Here is a 22,432-nt window from a genome sequence, read left to right as displayed (position 1 = left end):
TGAATAAAATATGGACTAGGCTATACTATACTATAATATATAATAATACTATAATATAGGCTCAAGACGTGACACGCGGCAACTGAAGGGAACCGGAGGGGAGGAGTAGAAGGGTGGGGGGTAGCCCCCCCATACCGAAGTGCTCTCTAGTAAATTTATAGATGTATGTATTTAAAAATGCAAACAAAAATCTAATAACGTGATAATAAACCGTGATAGATTTTCTGTGCGTACCTACCTAGATTTGTTTATTCTTTATATCGGTAAAAAAACTATAAAAACATAAAAACTGCACAGTTTTTTTTTTAAATTTTATGTTCTACATAATTGGTATCAATAAAATTTTCATGAAATTCCACTGGAAACGAGGTATTTATAAAAAACCAAACATAGTCGCGCAAAAAACTTGTTTTTTAAAAAATATACGCACATTTACGACTTTCTACCTCGGTACCTATTAGAGATAGAAGAAATTTGTTTTAACAAAAGTTGTAGGTTATTTTATGTTCTATTATATTTGTTAAAATACTTTAGCCGAAATTTGCATTGGAAATGAGATATTTGGGAAAAAGTAGATTTTGGCCCGATTTCGGCCAGTTTTTTCAAAATGACGGCGCGAGCACAGGTGCGCCAAGGTCGGAAAATCAGATTTTACATCAGGGGATCAGTTTATATAACATATAAAAAAATTGGGACTACCGGAATTACTTCGATCGCGACCCCCTTTTTGGCGCTAATTGCACTGGCCTATTAACCCCGTACATTTTCCTTCCAAGAACTTACCGTAGCACTTATAGCATCAGCAGAGCGACAATTATTTTCCTTAGTTAAGGAATAAAAAAAATAAAAACACCGCAGTTGTTGGCTTTGTAATCTACATGCCTACAATGCAGTCATTCCTGACTGGAGGATAAATATTACACTGATGATAGCGAACCTCCGATAGGAGAGTCCACCGCAAGAATAAGTAATAGTAACTATTAAAATAGCCGGTTAGCATGACTAAATGTAAAATCTAAACACTCTCAAACGAAAAATGTAAAACAGAAAAACATTCGGTCGCATCCAGGAACTGAACCCAGGATATCTGCCTTGCCGAGGCGTTGCACTGAGCTAATTCGACCATATCAAATTCCGTCCATTTAATTTAAGAACTACGTATATTATCTTTATTTTCTTAACGCATATTTTTGGTTGATTTTTAAGTATAATTTCAAGATTCTACTCCAATCAAATTTCAATCTAGATTCTAGATAGTTTCTTCGATAAACATTTTTTGTTTATATGCGACATCTATTGACTTTTATTAGAAGTCTAGGAAGAATATTCAATTTATTATAATTCAATCACTTATTGAATAAATCCTGGGTTCAAATCCCAGATGCGACCGAATATTGTTTCACATTTTCCTTTTGAGAGTGTTTTATTGTCTTCAATGAATAAATACAACGGTTTGAGGTTATAATCAATAAGTAATTCATTTATAAACATTGGAGAAATCATAAACGTTATTCGACGAGTAGCGTTAGTCAACAGCTTACTTAGAGGTGCTGAAATACCCCAAATAACAATAACGCGACCGAATCTTTTCTGATTCAAATTTTCGTTTCGGAGTTGCTAATATTGTCGTCAATGATTAAATATTACAATTTGATGTTTTGCTCATTAAGTTCTTACAAAAAAATATATATATATTTACCCTAGACTTGCGGGAAAAATCAATAGATATCGCACATTAAAATAAAAATTGATATATTTATCCAAAACACTACCTAGATTGTATTTAGTACGAGAAATATCTTGCAATTATATATAAAGAAAATGAAGATGACGTTGGTAGTTCTTAGTCGAAGTATGATACAGTTAAATATGGCCGAAGGGAATAGTTGGATTAGCTCAGTGGATGAGCAAAAACCCAGCCAAGGCTGAAGTCCTGGGTTCAATTCCTAGATGCGACCGAAACTTTTTCCAATTGTTTCGTTTGAGAGTTGCTAATATTTTTTTTTATTATTGATACATTATTTTACAGTATTTCATATTTTAATTCAGTAATGTTGGCCTCACTGGGTTGTTTACCCGTGCTGAGGCCCCCATTTTATAATACATATAACAATTTATACATTTAAACAAAAAACAACATTAAAATAAATATAAATTTAAACTAAAAATAAAGATTATAAATTAAAATCTAATTATCACACTAAAAGAAAAATATTAAAAGAGAATGGAAATCGGCATTTATAATGATTTATGTGTTTGTGCGTGCTGCGTGTTTTATATATTTTTTTGTGTTGCGTGTATATGTTTTATTCTTTTATGTTATAGAATTTTGGAAATATTGTCTTTTTTGTTCTTTAATCCATTTTTTTATTTTGTGTTTGAATTTATTTTTATTTTCCTCAATTTTTGTTTCAAGTGAAAGACTGTTGAATGCTTTAATAGCGTGGTATTTATGGTGTCTTTGTCCAAAGGTAGTGTTTACCGTCGGAGTTTTTATGTTTTTTATACGCTTTTCTGACCGGTCTATTAGTGATATTTTGTGTTTGTTGGGGTTTGTTTGTTTGGTCGAAAATGTAGTTTAGTAGTGTTTTTACATATAATTGGCGTATATCAAGTATGTCACAGCTTTTAAATATTTGGTCTGTGTCGGTTAGTTTATGTTTTTTGAGTATTACCTTTAATATCGTTTTCTGTGCGATTTCTATTTGAGCGGTAGCTGCGTTTGTTGCTCCTCCCCAAGCAATTATTCCATATTCTATTATTGATTGGCATAGTGCATAATATATTGTTTTCAATTGTTTTATTTTATATATGTTTCTTATATTTAGGAAAATGTGTATTGTTCTGAGGAGTCTATTTGTGATTTGTTTGATGTGATGTGTCCATCTAAGATTATGGTCAATTACGATTCCTAGATACTTTATTTGTTCTGTTTTTTCTAGAGGGGGGCAATCGCAGATGTTGGTGTTTATGCATTCGTGTATTTTTATGGTGTTTGTATTGTTTTTTGGCTGTCCTGTGTTGGTTATGCTGTACGTTGTGAATTTTGTTTTCGATATGTTTAGTGTAATTGTATTTGAGTCCAACCATTTTTTCACTTGCGTGATTCCTAGATTCGCTATGTTATAAACCTTATTCCAATCCTTAGATTTAAATAGTAAAACTGTGTCGTCTGCGTAACTAATTATTTCTCCATCTATTTCCATGCTGCAAAGTTCATTTATGTAAATTGTGAAAAGAACGGGCCCTAGTATGCTTCCTTGTGGAACTCCGTGTGTAATCGGATATTGTATTATAATATTGTCTTTAATGATTAAAATAAAATTACAACTTACCACTTTATAAGCGCTGATATTTGGCAGATTCCTCTTGGTCGGGGCCTCCTTTTTAACGAACAGCGCCTCCTGGATAGCTTCCGAGATGGCCTTCGCCCCCGCCTGAAGGATGGCCTCGCCCCCCTGTCTGAGCGCCCCCTTCAGATAGCCCCCGAAGTCGAAACCGCCCCCCCCATTCGCCATGGCCGGGCGAGATCAAATATCACACGACACTTATACTATTGTTTATGAGTTTTAATTACTGTTATAAAATTAAATATTAGGTCATCGTTATTTAGATTTTTTGAGACGGTCATCGGATCGGTATATTTTTGTTATGGTATTTACAATTTCAATGTAGACCAGTGGTTCCCAAACTTTTTTGCCCCGTAGACCACTTGCCAAATATTTTTTTTTTCTGTAGACCCCCTGCCTGCCGAATACTGAATTTTCTTAAAACTATTAACGTCTCATGTGATAATCATTTATTTTTTATTAAAAAGATTCCCATCCCTTGCCTGTCCAACAACTGGGTGGCGGTATAGTTGCTCTGTCTTTACATTGTGCAGACAGGGGCACCCTTGTTAGGTATTACACCAAATGAAAATGAAGCAGGATAAGTAATTTCTCAGTCTATTATATTTGTGTTAGGTCTATTGTGTCATTTACGGAACTCCTAAATGTTGACTTGAGGTAAATGGGGGTCCGCTCGTATGTACCCCCATTTGAATCTCGTGGACCCCCAAATTATTTTCTCGCTGACATAGACCCCCAGCAAGCCGATATCGACCCCTGGGGGTCCCATATAGACCTCATATAGTCCATATAGGGAACCTCTGGTCTAGAACGTTCCCTGAGCGAAGCCGGGTACTCCAGCATAATAGTAAGTATTAGTTTATATAATAAAAAAAACTTCTGATTTATATAATTTTATTTTGTAATATGTTATTTAAAAATAACTTAAAACACTTTGGGAACCTCTGATGTAGACCATGGGTGGGGAACCCTTAACTGCCAAAGGCCATTTCGATATTATTTTTTTATTACATACATATATAATAGAATATCTTAACAGTAGCGTTGGGTCACTACTCTCACTACTCATTTTAATAAGAGCGGGAGCCACGGTACCTGTTTAATATTTTCGTACGGCTCAAAGAGTCGACTCAATTGAACGACGGCTCAATTGAACGGGAGCTATGAGCTCAAGGCGTATGAGCAATGAGAATACTGTGCTCGCCCGATATACAGGATTTTTCCAATAAGAGGTGTTATTTTAATATTCAATCGTAAAAGATCAATGGTTACGTTGCTTGTGTGGCACGTAGCGCCGTCTCTTTGAAAGTAAACGTTGTCCAAATCAATACCATCCAATTCCGGCCATAAAAAATCATTAATCATCTATCGATAGCGCAATCCATTCACCGTAACTGTTGCTCCAGCCGCATTTTCGAAAAAGTAAGGTCCAATGACTCCGCCGGACCATAAACCGCACCAAACAGTCACACGTTGAGGATAGAGAGGCTTTTCAACAATAACTCTTGGATTTTCCGAGCCCCAGATGCGACAATTTTGCTTGTTGACGAAGCCACCGAGGTGAAAATGGGCCTCATCACTCAAGATGATTTGCATTTGATTCACTCAAGTGAATTATAATAATTTCAATGCGTTGTTGAAGCGTGTATCGTTCCATTTTTATTAATGGCGTAGTTTATACCTGTCAAATGTCGAAAAAATGACAGCTTCAAAAGTAACATCTACCGAAATAGCGGGCTATTCAAAATAACACCTCTTATTGGAAAACCCTGTATAATAGGATATCTTCACAGTAGTGTTGGGTCATGACACATTTATTAGGAGCGGGAGCCACGGTACCAGTTTAATATCTTCGTACGGCTCAAACGGAGCCGTAAGCTCAAAGCGTATGAACAATGAGAATACTGTACTGATACGACCTCCCCGATACGGTGCCAAGCTCCCAGCGTATAAATGATCTTACGACTCTTGGTAAAGGTACGCCGCGTCGTACCACCATTAAAATAAGATGCTAGTAGTTAGTAGGTGACAGGTGTACGTACAAATTTCCAAGTATAGGAGTCGGACTGTCAGGCGCTGTTCAGTCTTTGAGAATGTAATAACAATTGATACCTTTTCAAAAACATCTTCTGATAAAAAAGATTAACCGTTCAATTGAGCAGTAGTGCTGTTTACCTGGAGTCGTACGATTACGACTCACCAAAAAGAGCTACCTCAATTGTGCGGCTTGTTCGTGAACGACACGTCGCTAGTTCATTGTTCACAGAACTGCTAGTATAAAATATTTAGCTTTTTGTATTATTCTTTTTAGCATAGGAACACATAAACTAGTGATTATCAGTTATTGTTGCATAACGAATTATTATGCACTTATGGTGAGTGTTTGTAGGACTTATTTATAAATCTAATCATATTTTGCTCCGACGGAAAACATTTTTAGTTGCGGTTTTAGATAACAGGCAGGACGGTGCAATCAAATAGAATCTACCAAGTATTCAATACTTGTCGTTAAAACTGAAACGAATCATGTTTTTTTGTGTTCTAGAAAGCGTCACAGTTAAAATTCCACATTTTTAACTACATGGCTACATTAATAAACAAACCTTGGTTTTTAGACGCAGTTTGTATGTGAACAGTGACGATGTCGACAATGACGATGTCGGCAGTGACGATACGATAGTGACGATGTCGATAATGATAGGATTTTGACAGTGACGATAACGACAGTGGCGATATGGAAAATTACGATGTAGACAATGACAATATGCACAATGACGATGTCGGCAGTGACGATGTCGGCAGTGACGATTTGAAGAGTGAAGATGTTAACATTGACGATATAAAAAATACAGATGTCAACAATGATCATATGAACAGTGACAATATCGACAGTGACAATATGCACAATGACGATGTCGGCAGTGACGATGTGGATAGTGACGATTTGAACAGTGACGATATAAAAAATTCAGAAGTCGACAATGATGATATGAACAGTGACAATATCGACAGTGACGATATGGACAATGACGATGTCGACAATGATGATATCAACAGTGACAATATCGAAAATGACGATATGGACAGTGACGACATCGAAAATGACGATATGGACAGTGACGACGTTAACATTGACGATATAAAGACAATGATGATATGAACAGTGACAATATCGACAGTGACGATATTGACAGTGACGATATCTACAAAGATGATATCAACAGTGACAATATCGAAAATGACAATATGGACAGTGACAATGTCGGCAATGATGAGATGAAAAGTGACAATATCGACAGTGGCGATGTCAATGATGATATGGACAATGAGATGACCGGGTATCTCATCAAAATGACAGTTCAACACACCCATAAAAAGTGATATAGTCTTGAAAAGTGATGAAACAAAAACTAGGTTAAATGGGTTACATAGGTAACTATTTAACCTAGTTTTTGTTTTATCACTTTTAATGACTCTATATCACTTGTTAAATATGTGTTTAGTTGTCATTTTGTTGAAATATCATGGAACCGGACAATGACGATGTCGACAATGGTGATATGGACAGTGACGATATTGACAATGACGATATCCACTATGACGAAATGGAGAATAATGAAATGAACGGTGACGACGTCGACAGTGACGATATGGACAGTGAAAATGTGGACAGTGACGATATCGACTGTGACAATATCGCCAGTGACGATATCGATATGACAATATCGCCAATGATGATGCGAATAATGACGTAATGGACACGTTGACAATGACGACTAGATGACAACAAAACAACCGGCGGAAGCCAACTATAATTATTGAATGAATCACGGTGCACACCATCAAATAGCACCGCTCGGCTCTTTGCAGAGGAAGTGACAAGTGCGCTGAATAAATTATGCAAACGTTTGCCATTTTCTAATACTCCTATCATGATGCAAACGGTTGTTGAAGCAAACAACACTCATTGGTCGAATATGTGGTTGCATTTGTGTATAGATTGTTGTTATCGTTCGTAATCGCAGACCAAAAAAGGCTGGATAGTAATGTTGTACAACTGTAGAATAAATACACGACATTAACCTCAGTGGAAGAGTGGTACGTTCTTTGGCTCAAGAGGTGGCGGGTTTAAAATCCTGCTTGGGCATTTTTTATTTATTTTAATAATTATTATTATTACATTAGATTGGTATAATAAAATTTAAAATAATTATTTCGTATCCCTATCCGGCGGTCATGTTCTTAATTATAGTAGTCCTAGAGGTAGGTCGTACGTAACGTCATCGCTCTAGAAAATTCTGTATTTTACGACCTCTCTCGGGGACTACATTTACTCCAACGGTGCTTAAAACAAAACTAATACAGTTGATGAAATAAAATGACGAATTCGTAGAATTTACAAAGCGTGAGATAACAAACAATTTTGTAAGGGTTATTTATTTATAAATTGAAATAAATTAATGTGTTAGAATAACACCTTTCCCAGGGTGGTAAATTATCACAGAATCGCCCTGTTGAACGAACACCATTAAGAAAAGAATAGTTGCTAAAACTGGCATTAGCTGTGGCCAGATCTGAATAGCCTGGTACTACCCGACTTTCTCTTTCCCCGGAGAGGTGGACAATTGCAAAAAAATGTCAAGGCCCCGTAGTAAGCGTTCAAAGATGGTTTGAAAGGGTGATAATGTAAATACGACTGTTAGAGGGAGCGCGCTAATATAATAACGATAATAATTAGGCGAAAATTTTGAAAATATTCAATAAAACAGTATAATTTTCATATAGTTCTAATTTTCGGAGCATACTTTGCGATTTTTTTCTATCAGTAGAATTTCATATATTCAACGTTTCGGCAAAACAATTTTTTTTTTGGTTAATTGGTTTAATATGTACAGTTATAATGTATACATATTACAAAGTTGTTTTTTTAAATATCAGAAAGAGTAAAGTGACACACCTTTTCTTTGAGCAAACGCTCGTGTTAAAAAGGTGGGGAAACGTAATTAACTACTATTTTAACATATTTTAAACAAAGAAAAATAAAATACAGTTTTCAGACAATTGTTGAAAAAAAAATAATAGAAAAAAGGAGAAGAGAAAAAAAGAAGAAAGCAGAAAAAACGATATCTAATATTATTTTAGAGAATTATGATATTATTTTAAAAGTGTAATAATTAAGGAAATACTGCTGAATTATATTTTAAATTGTGAATTTGAATTTCAACTATTTTTTTTGTAATCTTACATCTAGAGGTAATTCATTAAACCATTTCACTCCATTATACGGGTGTATCGGCACTAACCCGACAAACTTTAACCAGCTATTCCTTAGCACATTTGGAGTAAAAAATGTTATGGGCACTTTGCTGTCCGGTAGCATTTTTTTTTCAATTAAAAACAAAAAAAATAAAATTTCCACACTACATCACTGTCATTGGCATTGCGTTTCGTGTTCAACAGCTGTTATAAGCAAGTATGTCAAAAAGCGTCTTCGCTCTTTCGCACACACTAAATAATAATAGTTAAAAATGAGACGAATGGTGCCGTGCCATTTCGTTGTGATTGTAAGTGTGCGCCAATATAGGTACACACGTGCATTATTCAACGGAATTCGAATAAAATATTTGCCAGATGGGTTTTCAAACTTTGACAAAGGATAAAACATGTGGTGAAAATATGAATAATAATTCTTTTATTAAAAAAAAAACGTTACCGGACAGCAAAGTGCACATAAGATTTTTTTACTCCAAATATGCTAAGGAATAGCTGGTTAAAGTTTGTCGGGTACGTGCCGATACACCCTGTATTTATAAAATGTTTGGGCTGTGGTGGTTTTGCAGAACGGGGAGGTTATAGAACCTTGCACATTTGGTATGTTGCTGTTTGAAAAAAGTATTTGGTTTTCGTTGTTGAAAGAATCTTTATGAAATTGTAAAAGTGATGTATTTTTAAATGATTAGCAGAGAAGTTACTTTAAATTCTATAAATAATCTGATGGTGGGGTAATCACATGTCTTATAGACATAATGTATAGATATTATCTTCAAAAATAACATATATTTTTTTGGAACTTAAAAACTTAAAGAGTTAGCAACAAACGTGTTATAAATAGGTAGAAAGTGGGTATAGGGGGCTTAAAAAATTAATTCACCGAAAAGAGCGTCGAATTCTCGGGCGAAGCCGGGTAGAAACTACAATTATTTTTTTCTAAGGGGAACAATTCATTGTTTTACAATGAATTCATTATGACGTGTTTGTAGCAATAATGAACAAACGTGAGAAAAATCCTTGAAAAATAAAATTCCAACATATGTACGAGTCGTATTAAATAGTTACCCGCCTATGGGAAGTAATAAAATACAGAGAACGAGGTCAAAAATACACTAATAAAAAAAACACGCCTTATAATTAAGCATTTTAATGTTACTGGCGTTTAAAATATCTATTTTTGAAAGTGGTTGTAAAGAATTTAAAATTAATTTTAGAGTATGATATAAAAAAGTTATAACCCACAACTTAAGGCCCCGTAGTAAGCGTTCAAAGATGGTTTGAAAGGGAGTTATGTAAATACGAATGTTAGAAGGAGCGTGTTAATATTTAAAAAAAATAATAATTAAGCGAAAATGGTGAAAATATTTAATAAAACACTCTCTCTATTTAATAAATCAAACTCTATTTGAAACACTCGTTTCAAATAGAGCAAAAACTACTCGACAAATGCTTTAGTTGCATTTAAAGATGCACTTTGAAATTTTTCATGAATATAAAATATTAAATTAAATAACATAAAGTATTTTTAATGATTTTCGGAGTTTACTTTGCGATTGATTTTATTCTATCGAGGAAATTTCATATAATTATTCGTTTTCGTCTTTACAAATTTATAGATATTATCTTATATATAACAACTTTTTTATACTTAAAAACTTAAAGAGTTGACGAGAAACATGTTATAAAGGGGTAGAAATTAGGTATGCGGGGGCATAATTGATTGCAATTAGAAATTAAACGTTCTTTTAAAAGAATTGCTGAATCTATGAGGATATAAAAAAATCGAAAATGGGGGCCTCAGCACGGGTAAGCACCCAGTGAGGATCAAATTATCAAATAATATTTTAAAAAACGTTAAGTTATTTTATCTAATAAAAAAAATAATAAGACAAAATTCACTTGAATGAGAATGATTGCTACTTTTAACTTACGACCGTTCCCCCCACTCCAACATCTCTTTTCCCATCTCCACTCGTTTCACACACCCAACTTTGGAATGTGTTTTTAGAACCACTGACCCTGGGGAATTGGGACTCTTGTGAGTAAATTAATCGCGTAAAAAAAGATTAAGAATAAATTGCAGGCATTAAACGATATTTTCCAAAAGTAAATAATTTAGGGTCTTGGCTAAAAATCGAATGTAATTATTTGTTTTGTAGGTTACTACCTTTTTTATACAATACCCATCAAATTTATTGTAACAATTATAATTTATAATGTGTATATTGATAATGTGCGACTTAATTGCACATGTGGAAAAATTGCATCAAATTTAGAAAGTGGGCGTAACGCAAAGCAAATACGATAATACGAATTCACGAAGAAAATGATTTACATATACATTTTTAATGCTATTCTATGCAGTTAAATTCATGTTGTTTATAATACAATAAGCATGAAAACAATACAATTCAATTCATTTAGTAAGTGGGTCATTCCCAAAACATCCAAATCTATTTTGAATTGCACAAAAATAAGCATGAACTAACCGCACTCAGTTAGAATTTTATTTGATTATTCATCGATATTTTCCATCGAAAAAGCAATGATCTCAGTCAAAACTAATTGCAAACGTATACACAGTCATCTGGAACCATCCACAGCCATGTAAAGATCGCCTACGTAATAATAACATGCTAATATGCTTCGTGTAAACCCCGTTAGAAGAATCGTGAAAAAGTTGACATGTTATTACTCGATTGACTCATTTTATCAGAGTTACAAAGCGTTTAGAATCAAACAAATCGATACAATAAGCAGCTTAATAGCCGGCGTGAAACTTGGGTGTGGACATAATCGAATAATACGCACGCTGACATCATAGTTTTATAAAAAAACTTCAGTTTTAATTCCCAAGAGCAAACGTAAATACCGATCCGATGACCGAAAAACCTTCATAACTAACTTAATTATCATTGAAAAACATGTAAATATCCGCTGACACTTTGTTGAAATGTTTTAAAACTGTAGCACCATACTTAAACTCACTATTAATATCGTTTTCGGCAACACTTTTAAAAGAAAAACTACGATTTTTGCTTATTTACGGCCCGCCTGACAGATCGAGGCACGGAACGACGCCATCTTTAAAAAACTATCAACGTGATGATCGAGGGATGCCATACGCAATAAAATAATGTGGCCAGGTTTTATTCTTACAAGTAGCGAGATTTTCTCAGAACACAGTAAAAATACAATTCGAAAAATAAGTATATTAACAGATTGGCATTTGGCATTTTGATAGCACGATGGTGTCACCAATGCAGATTTTAGGAAAAAAAAAGTGTATGTCACGTAAGTATCTCCGTACCTAACCTAACATTTTCAAAATGATTCGGAAAATATAGCGGAATAGATAGCTGAATATTTTTCATAATGGTCACATTCAATCTAAATTGATTTGCGCTACGAATTATGAACTCAAGTTATTTAATCTATAAATTATTACGACAACTTGTTTAGACATCTGTTATCTCTTTCAGACGAATAAGCGCAGCATGCAGATAAAAAGAGAAAAATCTCACTTCAATGAAAAATCTAAAAATGCGTTCTAGTAAGAGCAATACATAAAACATTAATAATATTGTTGGTAAATATAGGATTGTACGCGTCTCTTTCTTGCAGTGCTATGACGTGTTGGATGAAAAGAGAAGGATGGTAATTATTGCGAAGGCCGGTGGTATTTTAAAACAAGGCGGGAAGACGGAAAATTTTATGACGTTTGTTGAAAGTTTGTAAATTATTTCTTTCAATGATGTAGGGACACTTTTACGACACAGAGAATGCCCCCCAGACACATCGCAGGTGTGCCCTACGGTTCATTTAGCAGCCACCTCTGGTCTGGATCCTCAATAAAAAAGCATGATTGCAGAAGTGCGATCCGTTCGATAGTTTCTCCTATCTTATCTTACAAACGGATTCCAACCTTTAGAGCACAGGCGTCGAGTGAGAATGTAGTTTTTGTTCTACCGGTATTTCGACGGAAGATACTCTGAGGAACTGATCCTTTCAGCATCGGTACGTAGTCAGAAAACACGCCAAACGTGCACCCAACATTATTTGTGCAATATCCTTGATATGAGTGTATGAGCTCACCCGTAGATGGCACTAAATTAGTCTATTAGGTTACCCATAGATGGCGTTAGCTGTCGCGATTAACATGATAATAAATAAGGTGAGAACCTCAAGGTCGGGGTCCAGATTATTCCAACCGCCCGCTAATTAATATAACAGAGCCCTTGTGAATCTATTACAATCAGTGTTGCCAAGTTAGCATTTTATATGCTAAATTTGGCATAAATACTCCATGTTTAGCATAACTATTATGCTTTTAGCATATAGCATATTTATTTGGCTTATTTTTACAGAAACATGAAAATAATAAAAACCAAATTTTTAACTAACAAAAATGATATCGATTGAAAAACTGGTGTCTCAATGGAGAAACATAGTTCACATTAAATGGGAATCCTTAACTTCCACTGTAGAGTTTTGGAATGAAGTCATGCAATATAAAGATGCAGCTAATAATAACCCCTCGGTGATTTGTGTCAGTTTGCAATGTCTATTTTAACATTGCCGCATTCAAATGCGGACATTGAACGTGTATTTAGCCAAATGAGTCTGGTCAAAACAAAACTCCGAAATCGTTTGGCGGTGAGAACCCTGAATGCCATTTTGTACGTGAGATTTGGCCTAAAGAGAGCAGGAAAGTGCTGTTATTCTTACACTGTTCCTGACGAAGTACTACGCTGCATTGGGACCAAAGAAAGTTACGACTCCGTCTCTCAGCCTTCCACATCAGCTGCTGTTAATGAAGAAGATGAAGATGAAGATATTGATATTTTGTCTCACTGATTTTATTTCTAAATTAAATTTATGTTAGCTTTTATTTTGGCATTTTTTAAAGTAATTTAGCATATTTCTGGCATATTTTTCCCATCACTCTAGCATATTTTGAAGTAGTTGAGTTGGCAACACTGATTACAATAAAAGCCTGTGATGTATGGTAATAAGGTTGAGTGTTAATCGATAGATGGCGGTAGTCTTAAAGCTTACTTTAAGACTACCGCCATTATTATTACTACGCCACTATTAGGTTACCCATAGATGGCGTTAGCTGTCGAGAATAACATGATAATAAATAAGGTGAGAACCTCAAGATCGGGGTCCAGATTATTCCAACCGCCCGTTAATTAATATATCAGAGCCCTTGTGAATCTATTACAATAAAAGCCTGTGATGTATGGTAACAAGGTTGAGTATTTAAGCGATAGATGGCGCTAGTCATAAAGCTTACTCCAGAGTCCGTCAGATGTCGCTAGAGTGTAACAGGTACTTGAGAGATTATATTGACAGGGAACAAGCTTCTCGAACCAGAGAATTACCAACCCTCGGGTAATGAACAGTGTAGCTAAATCCAGACCTTTTTTATTGTAACGTAAATAAACACAATTACAAGAAGAACATTATAAGAAGTTGACATTTTGTCACGTGATATTTGTTACTTGAGTTCAACAGCTCGATTGTGCATCCACCCTCCTACAATATGGGTCTCTTGGCTCTTCAAGACCCAGGTTCAGTTCTTCCTTTCCTCAAAAATACCCTCCCCATAGCAACCCCAAAGATGATATAGGTACTGAGGGAAATTATTTTCATCGGGGCCTCCCGTGTGGAGTTAATATTGAAAAGTAAATAAACAAAATCTAAATGTGAACATGATTCAAAGGCCAAAAATATGGATTTTTTATTACATTGAGCGCATGTAGGCACAACATGTATACATACCGCTGACCAGAAAACTCATCAAAATGACAAATTAACAAACCTATAAAAAGTGTTATAAAGTCATTAAAAGTGATGAAACAAAAACTAGGTTAAATAGTTACATAGGTGTGTTGAATTGTCATTTCGATAAATTATCATGGAACCGGTTTAGACAGCGTTAGCAATGTGGTGACCGAAAAAATATTTTTACGACTAAATTATAAAACATCGACTTTTCGCTACTTTCTATAAATATAATATGCATGTATTATATAAACCCTCCAGAAGAAATTCTCTAAATGATAGTGAAAACCCTATCAATATCCGTTGCTTCGTATAGAAGAACTAAGCGCACAAACAGACAGACGCGGATAGCGATTTTATTTTACACTATTTGAAAACCAAAGAATACTCTGAACCTGTAATACCAATTCCTAAGTAGCCAACGAATGGCTATAAAACTAATATTAAAACATAAAACTGTAAAAATCTGAAAATTTGGCAAGAGAACAAAAAATGTTTTACCGGGTCTGAAATCTCTCGTCTCCTCGCGAAATACTTAAATTAAAAATGAACACAACACGATTAGCACCTTTGGAATACTTTATAGAAGCTACAACGACATTCTTTGACCTTAATTCCTCACAGGAAACCTTGAGGGAAATAATTTCTCTCAGGGCGTTTTGGGGATGCTGTGTGGAGGGTCGTTTTAAGCAAAGTAAGGAGACAAAGCTGGGTGGAATCTGGGGATCAGTGTGTCTAGAAGCGACGTATTTATTAATGCATTTTTTCATGTTCTCCATAAAACGGTTGTGCACCCCATATACTCTATTTGAAATGAAGAAAACGCGGTTGACGCTAACAATAAATTGTTCAAAGAAGCGAAGCTAGCAGTCCACAGTGGAGTATTGGTACCCACCCTGATGTACGGAAGTGAGGCATCGAACTGGCAGAGAAAGGATGTAAGTAGACTGAATGCTGTCAAATGAGATCCCTGAGGCGTACGTGTGCTAAAACCATGTATGATAGTGTGATAAATGTGGAGATCCGCAAAGAGTGCAAGGCTGATGTAAGCGTAATGAGTAAGATCGGGACTAAGAAAGGGACGCTTAGATGGTTTGGGCATACAATAGAGCGAACGAGCGAAGAAAGGAGTGTAAGGAGGATATACGAGCAAATGTGAATAGTAGCAGAAGTCGGGGACGCCCGAGGAAGACATGGCACAATCAAGTGAATCAGATACTTGAATCGGGCCATGTCAAGAGTCAGAATAATAGAAGAGTATGTATGAGACGATTTATGAATGTGAATGAGGCAAGAAGTGTGTGCCAAGACCGAGTTGTTTGGCGGTCCGTCCTCTCTGCCTACCCCTGCGGGGAAACGGCGTGATGGTTAGTTAGTTGGTTAGAAATGAAAAAAAATGTGAAATAACACAGATTAATCAAATGCCGAGATTAGAATCGGAAACTTCCGGATTCGTAGCCAAAGAATATAATTACCGAAGAACCTGATTATTTATAATACCTGATTCAGAGTGTTCGGGGGTAAAGTGCACTAACTTCGGGAGGTGATTCCACATGATGGTAATAGTAAAAAAAGATAAATAATTACCATACCATAACCTACCATAACCTACCATACCATAACTACCATACCATAACCATACTAAAATATTTTTCCATAGAAGAATATTTATTTTTCCATGCAAACAATTTTCCTTTTTACCTAAAAACTACATTAAAACGTTGGAATTTTGTAAAAAATTATTATAATTAAATTAACTTATCCCAAGTTCCCTCCCCCCACCTCCCTCCCCACTCTAGTATACTGTCTCTGTCTTTTTTGATAGTATGTGTTCTTCTGTATTTAATAGCATCATTTTTGTATAACTGTCCTAATGATGGTACGGAGGTACCGAAACCGGTAGACAATAAAATTTATCAATAAAGTGGCTTAACAAAGTATTTGCATTTAATTTATTTAAAATTTCAAGTCACAATGCTTCTTTTGAAAAATTAAAAGTTATTATTCTTTTCTACTTCTAAAATCATGTAGAATCACCCCTGAAGTTAGTAGCGATTTACCCCCGGACACCCTGTATTACGGAGAAGATAAAAAATTGAGGTAAATGTAAGTATAAAAGGTGATGGGAACAGTTTTAAAGCCCAGCTACACTACTCGCGAAGTTGATCAAAGTTGACCGAATACGATAGTGTGGGCACGAACTTCACTTCGCTTCGGGCAACTTCGCTTCGCTTCGCCCGACTTCCGATTGTTGTCGGTAAATGCGCCCGAGTCAAAGGACTCGAAGCGTTACTCGCGAAGTTGCACGAGTGTGTGGGCACGCACTTCGAACTTCGGCTAACTTCGTCGAGGACTTCGTCGAAGCGTCGAAGCGAGTAGTGTAGCTGACACTTTACTGTTTTGTGACATACGTTAAAATATATTTGCTGAAATGTCGATGGTCAATGCAGAATCGTTAGTCGGGTCCCTCTGTTGATGGGCCTGTTCTGATAGGCAGAAGTCCTCGCTTTCGGAGCATAAAACATGAATCCATCCCTCACACTTGGTCGAGAGATTCCGACTGGAGAGATCAAAGGGTCTCCCCAACCGACCTGTCCCGATCCGGTCCGCCACCAAGACCAGGACAAACTTCACCCCATCGACCCGGGACCACTGCTAAGTCACCAAACGTAGCGAACCACTTGGGGTGACCAAGGCAGAGGAGTTGGTTATCATATGAAAGGGCGGAGGCAGCGACGCCCAAATCCGCCGATATTTATCAACATAAAATAGAAATAACTTTATATAGTGATATATAATAGAAACAAGGAAGTGGGTCATGCACCATTATAAGATATTATTTGCCATGAACGTGTCTCCAAGACTGTTCGCACCCGCCTTTGTTTCTAGCTAAACCCCAAATGCTTAAGAGGAAGCTACAAGCCAAAAATGTGCATATTCTTGGTATACCTTATATTGTAGGTAATAAACATTAAAATCGCTTGACAAACGGAGTCTAGAAACGTTCGATTTCAAGCACAAAACTGGTTTTTATTTAATTTGTAAATATTATTTTAAGAAAAAAAAAAGTTAATCAAGTGAAACTGTCACAGATAATTTTAGCTATAATACTGTATTTAAAAGTTGTTTCCTTTATGCATTCATACTGTATTGTAGCTTACATTTATATTTTTTATCGAGTAATTTTTTTTTTGTATTCTACTCAAGCGAAACGATAGGAAAATTATTTATTGTTTTGGTGTTTAATTCGTAGAACTCCATTTAATTTTTTTAAATAAATTTAAAATAAATCAAATTTAATAATGTTATTATAATTATTAAGTTCTGCAAGTATTTCTGTTATTTTTACAGTTTTTAATGTGACAGCTGTTACGGCTTTTGAGGCCATTATCAAACTGTGGATATGTCCACACGGCGACGACTTATTTATATGATTTTATTTATCCCCACCCATTTAAATTTCTATAATGGTCAAAAAAGATTCATTAAGAATTGGAATAACCAAAATATTTGGTAATCCAGCAGTGTTTGCACACCTGTTAAAATTAATGACGATAGGAAAACCTTAAATTTATCTAAAGCATATTTTTGGTATTCATAATGTGCACCAATTCGGTATAAAGATTAATCAAAATAGTGATTTAGTATTAAGCTTTGAAGTCTGTGCAATTTGGTCGTAACTTGGCGACATTCATCACCCTTCCACGACATATTTCCCAGTGCTTGTGACAATATTATCTATGATAAAAACTAAATTCTCTCACGTAGAAGCATTTTAGTGACATTTTTTGAGTCACTCTGACCTTGTACGATCAAACCAATTGAGCGAACGAATGACCAATTATGGTAGATTATTCAGGAAAATGGCATTGAAAACTTGAAGATCCAGTCTTTGCAATATCAATAATAATAACTAGTATTCGTATATCAACGGTTGCCATCGACATAATATGAAGTAAGTATAGCATGTCTGTGTCGGCTGCAAGTCGATACAGGGTTGTGCAAAGGTTTCCGGATCTCAGATAATTCGTTTAGATTCCGGATTTGATTTTAGAACTTCCAGATATAGTTTGATTTTGAGAAATGTTGAATTTAGGATGAATCTAGGGTTAAAGTGTATTTTAATGGTTAAAAATCATTTAATAATAATGACTTATAAAATATTAGAATGTAAACTTTAGATAAATATATTGAACAGGGCTTATTTATTAAAATGTATATTATTTATTATGTACGATTTGAGATTTTCACGGCCAAAAGTATTATAGTGATTTGTTTTTGGGGTATTTATTACGCCATGTTGCGCTACCTCCTTCTTTAGCCAACGTTTCGGACAGCATTGCAGTGTCCTTCGTCAGGGCAGATGTGTAAACGTGTGTAAACATTGCACATCTGCCCTGATGATGGACACTGCAATGCTATCCGAAACGTTGGCTAAAGAAGGAGATATCACAACACGGCATAATACCACAAAAACAAATCACTATAACACATCTATTATATTTGATTTAAAACTTCCACTGAAAATGTCATATTTGATATTATTATTATCATCTATTAGTTCAATTAGTATTAATATTATAGTAAACGATAGTAAAATATTTACTGAAATATAAATAAATTGATATATGTATATTATAAATATATAAAAACACACGCATATTCGAATGCAACGTTGTGTCAAAATCAAAGCAATCGGTGAAGAATATTCGCAGTTATAAAATTTTGATCAAACGAACCCACAGCAACGCCACGCGTTGCTGTGGGTCAGTCTGTCTGTGCAGATAGAAAAATAATTGCTTTTACGTCCAACAGATAGCGCTGTCTTTCAAAAAGCATGTTTTTACCTGTCACAGGTGACATCTAAACAGGGTGTATCGGCACGTACCCGACAAACTTTAACCAGCTATTCCTTAGCACATTTGGAGTAAAAAATGTTATGGGCACTTTGCTGTCCGGTAACATTTTTTTTTTAATAAAAAAATTATTATTCATATTTTCACCACATGTCAACAATGTATTATCCTTTGTCAAAGTTTGAAAACCCATCTGGTAATATTTTGTTCGAGTTTCGTTGAATAATGTACATACGTACCTACGTTGGTGCGCTTTTACAATCACAACGAAATGGCACGGCACCATTCGTCTCATTTTTAACTATTATTATTTAGTGTGTATGAAAGAGCGAGGACACTTTTTGACACACTTGCTAATAACAGCTGTTGAACACGAAATTCAATGCAAATGACAGTGACGGAGTGTGGATTTTTTATTTATTTTTTGTTTTTAATGGAAAAAAATGTTACCGGACAGCAAAGCGCCCATAACATTTTTTACTCCAAATGTGCTGAGGAATAGCTGGTTAGAGTTTGTCGGGTACTTGCCGATACACCCTGTATAATATAGGTATATAAAAATACACGCGTATTCGAATTTTAAGTTGTGTCAAAATTTCAAAGCGATCATATTGTGCATATTTACCGCGTTCCACTTCTGTTTAATTACCAAAAAATATATTTGAAGGTGGCAACCCTGGTGCAAGATGATGAAGATGATGATGAAAAATCATTCAACCATCAATTAAAACGATGACTATTTAATATGTGTTGTAATGCTTGCACAGTGATTTGCAGAAGTGCGAAGGAACGTCCACGTATCAGAACTTCATAAACATTATTAATATGTTTGAGACAACGCCCTAAACTTTCGCATTTGCAGCATCCTCTCCAAAAAATAAATCATTTTTATATTTTGACAAATTAGCGTAAAGTATCCGGCCAATTACGCCCACTGCTCTTCGAACATGGTGTTATTATTGGTAGCTAATTTTAGAAAATTACATTTTAACAACGTGCCTATCACATTAGGTGCCTATACATTTTACTTCAAATGAGCTCGGGAGTCGCTGGTAAAAGTCTTTCGGGTACGTGCTGACACACCCTATTGTAAATCAGAATGTCTGCGGGTATGTTTATTTTATACAAATCTACAGTTTTAAGTCCAAGATTGAAAATTGCACAACTGACCTCCAAAACAATATGGAGGTCACTGTCTATATGAAATTTGTGAAACTATTTGATAGAATAACTATCCTTTATATTCATAAAGACAAAACACAAGAAATAACAACAAATACGTATATTATAAACAATAGGTCTCAGGGTCAAAACATATCCAACAAGCAACTACAAATACAACATTATTATAGGCAAAAAAGCTTCCTATTATACTATGGTACTAAACTCTACAATAAAATCCCACTCACAACAATATTATAACATTAAAATCTCAAATAAAAGCCGAATACAAAATATGGGGAGATCAGAAGTATAGAAAATGTACCGACGACAAAAATAAACAACAGACTGAAATCGAAACCTCTCAACTGCGCTAAAAAACACAAAGTAATATATTTATAGTAAGACCGGTCGGTGGCCGAGGTGACATCGCGTTTGGGTAGTGTGTTCAATTCCTCGGCTGGCTAAGTCCTCCATCACAACACAAGCAACATTTTCAGATTATTGTGGAGGTAGTAGGAGATTTTCAAATATTGTCAGGTTATTCGTAACCAGGGAATGTTTGTCTTACTTTAAAAAAAAAATTAAAAAATAATGGTCCCATGATATTTCATCAAAATGACAACTAAAAACACCTTTAAAAAGTGATATAGAGTCATTAAAAGTGATGAAATAAAAACTAGGTTAAATAGTTACCTATTAACCCATTTAACCTAGTTTTTGTTTCATCACTTTTCACGACTTAATATCATTTTTCACTTCATATTATGCATACTACAAAGTTTCAATAATATGTAAATGATATCCTTAGCACGCGAGGATATCATTATCTCTATTTATTTATTTAATTAAAATCAAATTTAATAATATAATTATTAAGTTCTGCAAGTATTTGGTTTTTTATTGTTACAGCTGTTTCGACTTTCAAGGCCATTTTCAAACTGCGGTTTTAACCACGTTTAGACGACTTATTTATATGATTCTATTTTACCCCCTGCCAATTTAAAATGATTTATTACCGATTAAACCGATTTACTGATAAAATAATTGTGACAATAGATTTCATATTTTGTGGAGATATTTTGAAGTCTGTTTTCCCCACATTAATGTTATCTTAATTGTTTAATAATGATGTAGCTGCTATTAATTTATTTAGATATGTTACATTGTTTGGGTTTTGTGAATATACTTAAAAGCGGGGAATAAATAATTTTCCTCACTTTATTAATTAATGTTATATTAGGATCATTGGTTATTTTATTGATTTCTAATAGTTCAAGTAAATTTATTTATTTATCTCTATTTGTTACTAAAAAAGGAGACAATAAGACATTTATTATTATATCATCCCCTTTAGCAGAATAAAGCCAGGGCAGCGCCGGGAACTTAAGCAAGCTTTCTAATAAATGAATACAAAATAACTCACCGTCATTTCCTCCTTAGAAAGCATGATGGCTTCAATCACTTCTTCAATAACTTCCCCCTCGACAGCATCTTCAGCGCTCTCCTCTAACACCTGGGAGTCATCGTCATCAGGCAGACTCGGGTACAGCGGGGAGTATGGCACCGTACTATCCTCCAGAGAGGGTAGAGTGGGGTACAGCGAGGGTTTCTTGGGTGCGCGTCGCTTTTTTGCTGCATCTACGACGCGTTGCCAACCCAGGCCGTGCTGACCGTAGTTGCGGGCGTAACGAGATAGCGAAGTCATTTTGATTGATTGATTGATTAGATTGATTGATTGATTCGATAGCTTTGATTGATTGAATTAAATATTTTACTAAAGTGAATTGGAAAACTTTAAGACTATAAATATATCACAAGATATGTCTGGAAAATTGACTATTATATAAAATTTGACGTTTGTTATGATAAATATCTATCATTAGAATTGACACGAACGATACTATACTTAATACAATAATTGGCACAAAAAATTATGATTGTTTGATATTTTTAACCCTTAGCACCAACGAAACGCGGCTTGTTTTTCCACGTAATCTGAAA

The 22,432-nt window shown here is 35.0% G+C and overlaps 1 protein-coding gene across 4 annotated transcripts in view; it reads right to left on the bottom strand.

Moving 5' to 3' along the window:
* CalpA (calpain A) overlaps nt 1-22,164 on the bottom strand; it is a 148,729-nt gene extending 126,565 nt beyond the window's left edge. For 2 of the 4 annotated variants that reach the window (XR_016305126.1, XM_089649503.1), the window contains exon 1: nt 21,855-22,163. Coding sequence is in view for 3 of the 4 variants with exons in the window: in XM_089649503.1 (XP_089505629.1) it covers nt 21,855-22,136 (282 nt within the window). In the remaining variant the exon portion in view is untranslated. Of the gene's footprint in view, nt 1-3,335; nt 3,574-21,854 lie in introns of those variants that run through there. The other 2 variants (XM_089649501.1, XM_089649502.1) reach the window with 2 other exon arrangements.
* Between the last annotated feature and the right edge of the window lie 268 nt (nt 22,165-22,432).

The sequence above is a fragment of the Hesperophylax consimilis genome, chromosome 30 (genome assembly GCF_061612785.1).
Source record: "Hesperophylax consimilis isolate HC1 chromosome 30, BYU_Hcon_1.0, whole genome shotgun sequence".
In the NCBI taxonomy this organism is placed as follows: Eukaryota; Metazoa; Arthropoda; class Insecta; order Trichoptera; family Limnephilidae; genus Hesperophylax; species Hesperophylax consimilis.
Note: the sequence above shows the minus strand (reverse complement) of the source record. Positions and strands in the feature narration are given on the sequence as shown.